This window comes from Pollachius pollachius, assembly GCF_949987615.1.
Source record: "Pollachius pollachius genome assembly, contig: scaffold_67, whole genome shotgun sequence".
NCBI classification, from domain to species: domain Eukaryota; kingdom Metazoa; phylum Chordata; class Actinopteri; order Gadiformes; family Gadidae; genus Pollachius; species Pollachius pollachius.
In genome coordinates, this window is record NW_027641139.1 from 115,609 (window position 1) to 122,500 (window position 6,892).

Below are 6,892 nucleotides of genomic sequence, written 5' to 3' on the forward strand. Positions count from 1 at the left end.
GAAGTTGGCTTTGATCCTGTGTAATTGTTGACTGTCCAAAGGTAACCGGATAAACTGTTGGATGATATGTGGTCTAGAGAGCGCATTGATAGTTTGGTTTATGGCACGGCTGACTGATGGTTGCGATATTCCGAAGTCGTCTGCATTGCAAAGTTGCATTTTCCCTGTTGCTAAATAACGTAGTGTTGCCAAACATTTTATTTCGGAACTAATCGGATTATTCCTGTTAGTCGGGGATGTTATTGCATCCCGCACTAACTCCACAACAAGTTTAATACTCTCACGATTTAGCATATATCTCTTCATTAACTCACAGTCTTCCATTGTCTCCAAAACATTTCGTCTCGCAGCCATTTTACGATTCTTTGTGAATAGGTCTTAGTGAGTTAGGAGTCCTCTTGAGGACTTTTAAGCTCTCCTAGACTTAGGTGCTACTTTTAGGCCTAAAATACTTTGTGAATTGCTCTTAGTGAAAAAAGTTAGGAGTCCTAAATTTAAGAGTGACCCGCCCATTATTTTTAGGAGTTACTCCTAAATTCGCCAGTTAGGACCTACTTTTAGCCCTAAGATCCTTTGTGAATACGGCCGCTGGAGTATATCCGAACCGCCAAGAGACTAAACTCCAGACAGGCCCGCTGGTCATTGTTTTTCGACCGGTTTAACTTCACCCTGTCCTATCGCCCTGGCTCTCGGAACACTAAACCAGATGCCCTTTCTCGACAGTTCCCCGAGTTCCCTGATGAGACGGCTGAATCCTCCACCATTGTCCCAGCCTCCTGCCTTGTCGCTGTTGTCACCTGGGAGATTGAGGAGAAGGTAAGGGCCGCCTCCCTTAATCTGCCAGCCCCCAGTTCCTGTCCCCCTGACCGCCTGTTTGTTTCAGCCTCCCTCCGCTCCGACGTGCTCCAGTGGGGTCCCGCTTCCCGACTCACTTGCCATCCCGGCATCCAGCGGACCCAGGACTTCCTGCGACGGCGCTTCTGGTGGTCGTCACTGGAGGAGGATGTCCGGGGCTTCATCAACGCATGCCCCGTGTGTAACCAGAGTAAGACCTCTCACCGCCCCCCTGCCGGCTTCCTGCATCTCCTGCCCATTCCCCATCGTCCCTGGTCGCACATCTCTCTGGACTTCGTGACCGGTCTTCCCGCGTCCAAGGGCCACACTGTCGTCCTCACCCTTGTGGATCGGTTTAGTAAGCTGGCCCATTTCATCCCCCTTACTAAACTCCCCTCTGCCAGAGAGACTGCGGACCTGCTCCTCCACCACGTCCTCCGCCTCCATGGGTTACCCACCGATGTCGTCTCTGACCGGGGGCCCCAGTTCACCTCTGCCTTCTGGAGGGAGTTCTGCAGCCTAGTCGGGGCTACCGTCAGTCTATCTTCTGGCTTCCATCCCCAGTCAAATGGACAGGCCGAGAGGGTTAATCAGGATCTGGAGACCACCCTTCGATGCCTGGTGAACCGCAACCCGCCCTCCTGGTCTGACCAACTGGTATGGGTAGAATACGCGCATAACACCCTCACCTGTTCATCCACCGGTCTCTCTCCTTTGCAGTGTGCCTACGGGTACCTTCCACCCCTATTCCCCGACCTGGAGAAGGAGTCTTCCTGCCCCTCGGCCCAAGCCCTGATCCGTCGTTGTCGACGCACCTGGACCCGGGCGCGCACTGCTCTCTCCAAGGCTGCAGATTGCCACGCTTCTGCTGCCAACAAGAACCGCACGCCGGCTCCTGCCTACCGACTTGGCCAGAAGGTCTGGCTCTCCACCCGTGACCTACCTCTCAAGGTGGAGAATCGCAAGCTGGCTCCCAAGTTCATTGGACCATTCCCCATAATCCGCGTCATAAACCCTGTGGCGGTACGCCTTCAGCTCCCTCGTTCCATGAGGATCCATCCCACCTTCCATGTCTCCAAGGTCAAACCTGTCCAGGAGAGCCCTCTGGCTCCCCCCGTTCCGCCCCCTCCTCCCCCTCAGCTCGTCGACGGGGGTCCGGTGTTCACCGTCCGGCGTCTCCTCTGCTCCCGCCGTCGTGGACATGGGGTCCAGTATCTGGTGGACTGGGAGGGGTACGGTCCGGAGGAGCGCTCCTGGATCCCAGCTCGCTTCATCATGGATCCCCGCCTTATCTCTTCCACCGATCCCGGCCTGACCAACCTGCCCCGCCCTCCCGCCCGCCCGCTACAGTTCCACCGGCGAGTGGTTCCTCTGACCTGCCAGGGAGAAGGGACTCCGATGTCGCGTCCTCCTCCTCGTCGGAGGACGCAATCTCTGAGGCCTCGGAGGAATTCTAACCCTCCTCCGGGCCCCCTCCACCCTCCCTGTTTGATTTAGGACGTCTGGAGCCGTCCCTTGCCGGGGGGGGGTACTGTCATGATCCGCCCCTGATTTCTCATTCACCTGCCTGCCACCCTGATCACTCCCAATTAACCCAACCACCTTCACCTGTGCTTCCCCTATATCAGTCCTTTCCTCCCAAACATTCCCTGCCAGATTGTCTCTTGTGTTTCACAGTGCTTTCCTGCAATTCAAATCCTGACCTACCACCGATCCTGCCTGCTCTCTGATCCCCGCCTGTCTGACTATCCTGCCTGCTCCTGATCCCCGCCTGTCTGACTATTCTGCCTGCCGATCCTGAATCCGAATAAACGATTGACACTGTTCCACGCTCATCGCCAGTCTGTGCACTTGGGTTCAGCCAAACGCTCACGTTACACATTTAGAAAGGACAATCCCCTATTGAGTGCATCAGTGCATATCAGGCACGAAAGACCTAAAATCAACAAATCAGATGGAGCCGAGATGGAGACTATAATATTAATATGACCTGAGAGTTTGTCTTTTTAGATTTAGCTTTCCACAGAAACTGCCCGTAGAAATGTCAGAGGGATACTTTTTAATTTCAAAGCCTGCTATTCTTTCCACTTTCACTTAAATAAAGTGTTTTTACATAAGTATCTCTACTTCTACTTGAGTAAAGAATGTGTATACTTTCGCCACCACCACCGCCAACGCCAGCAACTCCAGCAACTGGGCTCTCTAATCAATTCCTTTAAATGTTCTTTAGTCAGGATAGGTCACAGACAATGTACCCAATCAGCAGCTCAGTGCTAGCCCATCCGCAGCACTATCTGTTGGGAATGTTAGCGAGGGCATTCTCATTAACCCTCCCACTGAGTCTTCTCTGAAAAAGAGAAGCTCAAATTGTTATTCGTTGGCTGTCCCTAATTAATACTGCATAATATTATTCTAGGAAGACACCTAGGGTCTCCAACCATGTAAATTAGCCTCCTGTGTTCCCATCAGGGGCCAGACTCGAGAGGTGAATGGGTTTATGGATACATTAAATCATCAAATATGTCATCATTTTCTTTTGCTTTTCTACTTTAATTATGATTAAAGTATATATATGAAAATATAGAGAATCTACGGCCACTGAAACACAAACCATGAATTTAAAGATGGTCTGACTACATTAAAAACCAGCAGCTGTTGTACTGCCTATGCATCTGTAGGAGCACCGGAACATTATGAAGAAATGAGATGGCTTCAGGTTCATTCCCTTGAGGTATCTTATCTCCTGACACCTGACTTTGTGGATATCACCGTGAGCACCTGCCCGGATCAGAAACAGGATTGGATTTACCAGACGTGGTTAACATTGATAGGGTCGTTAGGGCTCCTTGGGGGGCTGTGAATGGTTCCCAGGGGCATGCTGGGAACCTGAGAGTGCGTACCAGGCATGTGTTTCGCTGGTGGAGGGACGGACGTCTGCAGGCCGTTGTCGTTAAAGCTTGTACCGCGCGTTCCCCCTTTGCTCTGCCAGAATGGTACATAGCCGGTCCAATATGCAGGACAACAGGTACCTGGTCTTCTTAGACTTGCAAACTCTCCAACCCCAAAGAACATGCAAAAGAAGGGCGGATTCAGGGAGCGCCGGGCACTAGGGCGCTGACATCTGGAGCGGGATTTCCGGTCCTACTGTGCGGCCGCCCCCTGCTCCTGGTGTAGGAAGGGTCAAATGCAGACCGGAGTTTTCCATGGGGATTCATAAAGACATCTTCTTCTTCGTGTTTCCTCTTTATCTGTAGAAGAATTATTGTTCCTCGTCCTAACAATGCACAGAAGGTGATCAGAAAAGCCATGGATCATGGCTATGATGGACTGGATGCTTTCAGTGGGATTATGGGACTCCATTTAAAGCGAGGAGCTAGGGGTAGATGGGATGCAGCGATAGGAGGGGAGAGGGAGGAAGTCTTTCCTGGAGGCCTGCCATGTATGAGTCAAGGGCTTTGGGAATCTGTCGGAGGTCTCTGCTGTTCCCAGGAGACTGGACGGCTTTCCGGCAAGTGAAGTGCTCTGAAGTGAGGCCCCTCATCTTTTTATCATCGCTGAGCATGGGACTCAGGGACTTCTCTGTAACTGTTGGTTGAGCTAATATCTGTCATTGTTCAGATGAATGATTTCTATTATTAGCAGCGATATTTAATAGAATTGAATTTGAGTTTTAAAAAATGAAAGAGAATAGAATGCTGTCTATGCTAATTTATAAATAAACAATCAAATAAATACAAATAAATAAATATTAAATTAAAATCACAATAATTAAACAATATATATATATATATGTAATGTCAAAAAAGCTAAGATAAGCCAATGAAAACACTTTTGCTCTGCCTGGTTTAGACTGAACTTAAGACATTATTGGATCTTAGCATTCAGCAGTTGTGCTACATTGACCTAGCATTGGCCCGATGCCAAACAGCGGTCATTTAGAGTAAAAAGCAGTGCTTCAATCTCATCCCAAAATTACACAAGAGACAAATATCAGTGTCCAGGCGTGTTTTATAAGCAATGAGGAAGGGTATATAACTATCTATTGATTAAATTTGACCACTGAATGACCATTTCTTGTATAACTGACCTAGTTTGCCTATGTTGCAAACTGGCATCCACACACCCAAGCCTTTTGTAAAGACCATAAGCATGATGGCTAAATGATGATGATTACAACAGCAATGTTTAGCAGGTACAACACACAACACACATCACAATTGGTAATGCGTTCCCATTCAGCTGATAAGGCTGTTAAATATGGACCATTACCTTGAAAGAGAAGGTTGTGTAACATGGACAACAATTTGGTCTTCTTAGCTTATCAGTATTAATGTGAACAAGCTGGAGGCTACCCAAAGGCCACGGTGATTATGGTAATGATTATGGTAATGATTATGGTAATGATTATGGTAGGGTTTATTTGGCGAGGTAAACTTAATTTGAATGAGACTCAAGCGGTTAGCATTGGTTCGAAAAAACAATATAGATAACAGATAGTAGATAGTAGATGTACCCAGTCACTATCTATACATCCATAGTAATGTACCCAGAAGCTTGATGGGTATTAAAAAGATTCGTGAATATTGGATGAATTGTGGTGACAACCCTTCCAGCTGTTAGGCTGCTTGACATCTTTACCTTATAAAACAGGGAAATAATTCTGTTTTAATTTTAAATAATAATAGATATTCAAATTTAAATAAAGAAATTGTGATATTTCAAAAGGTCAAGTGTATGTTAAAGGTCCGAAGTTTATAGAGAGCAATGCTACCACAGAAGTAAAAGGCAATTAGCACAGATCCGAAACATATCTGTTGGCTTATAAGTAGGCTTGCCTGTTCTTCACCAATACGAAGCAACTGGTTTCACTCAGAAACCTCTCCAACACCCACCAGTTGGAAACCCCATTGTCCAACCCTCCAGACAGAAAGTCACGTGGTCTTCCTGTCTGGGGAAGCGTAGTCCCGCTGACGACCCCCCTGTCCGGGGGTCTGTCGCTGGGCCCCCTCAGGGACCAACACAGACAATAGGAAGTGGAACTACTTTCTAACTGCTATTTCACTTGGAAGTGACCGCCCCTCCCTGATCCCCCCACTATTGTCGAGACTTTCTCTGGAAGCGGCAGTCTCCCATCATTCCCAGTAGGACCTCTTCCCGAACACACACAAACACACACACACGCGGTGTGGTAACCCGGGCCAAGGAGTGTCTCTGTCTAACGGGAAAAATCACACATCACACAGCGGACACACACGCATGCGCACACACACCCACACCCACACACACCCACACCCACACATGCACACACACTCAGGCTCATGCACGCACTGTACGCACACGCACAGAGACACACATACGCACACGCCAGCGCACAAACACACCATCAGCTTATTGGTTGGCGACTGCTTACTGGAAGTGTGACTGATTGTCTGGGCGACTTAGGGGTTTAATGCAACCATAACATTTAATAATATGACAGTGAAACACGCACACACTCACACAAAACCTTAAATACACACACACTCACTCACTCCCACACACACAAACACATATACCCAATTACCGACAAACCCATATTGCGCAAGCAAAAAAACACAAACACACACACATACAGGCTTACATACAATATCACACACACAAACGACCACACTCACATACATACACACACAAAATTTGATGCAAATAATATTCAACTATATCTCGATTTATAACTATTCATATTATATATTCCCACGCACAGAAGAACACCTTGTTGAACACATTCACTCGGTGTCTCACACACACACACACACACGCTACATCCAAAGGAGGCAGCCTAGGGTTAAAGAGCTCTCAGTGTTCTTATCCTAACGCATTCCCTCGCCCCATTGGCCGAGATGCGTGATGTCACGGAGGAGACGGCCTTATAAAAGGCTGTTCATCACACCCAGCAAGCAGAGCTCCAGCACAACCACAGCTGGCAACATCTCCTCTCCTCCTCTCCTCTCCTCTCCTCTGCCGGCTCTGTGGAGATACCACCAGCACACTGGATAACATTGCTCCCCTGATCATGTGCAGA

At 48.3% G+C, this 6,892-nt stretch overlaps 1 protein-coding gene across 1 annotated transcript in view; it reads left to right on the forward strand.

Annotated features, from left to right (window-relative positions):
- Window positions 1-6,793: 6,793 nt before the first annotated feature.
- Window positions 6,794-6,892, forward strand: part of LOC307091742 (regulator of G-protein signaling 16-like) — a gene marked incomplete at its 3' end in the record, with an annotated part of 1,515 nt that continues 1,416 nt past the window's right edge. Inside the window, exon 1 of the mRNA XM_079759393.1 lies at window positions 6,794-6,892. This exon is cut by the window's right edge and continues 35 nt beyond it. Within this exon, the coding sequence (XP_079615519.1) occupies window positions 6,884-6,892 (9 nt within the window). The 5' untranslated portion in view covers window positions 6,794-6,883.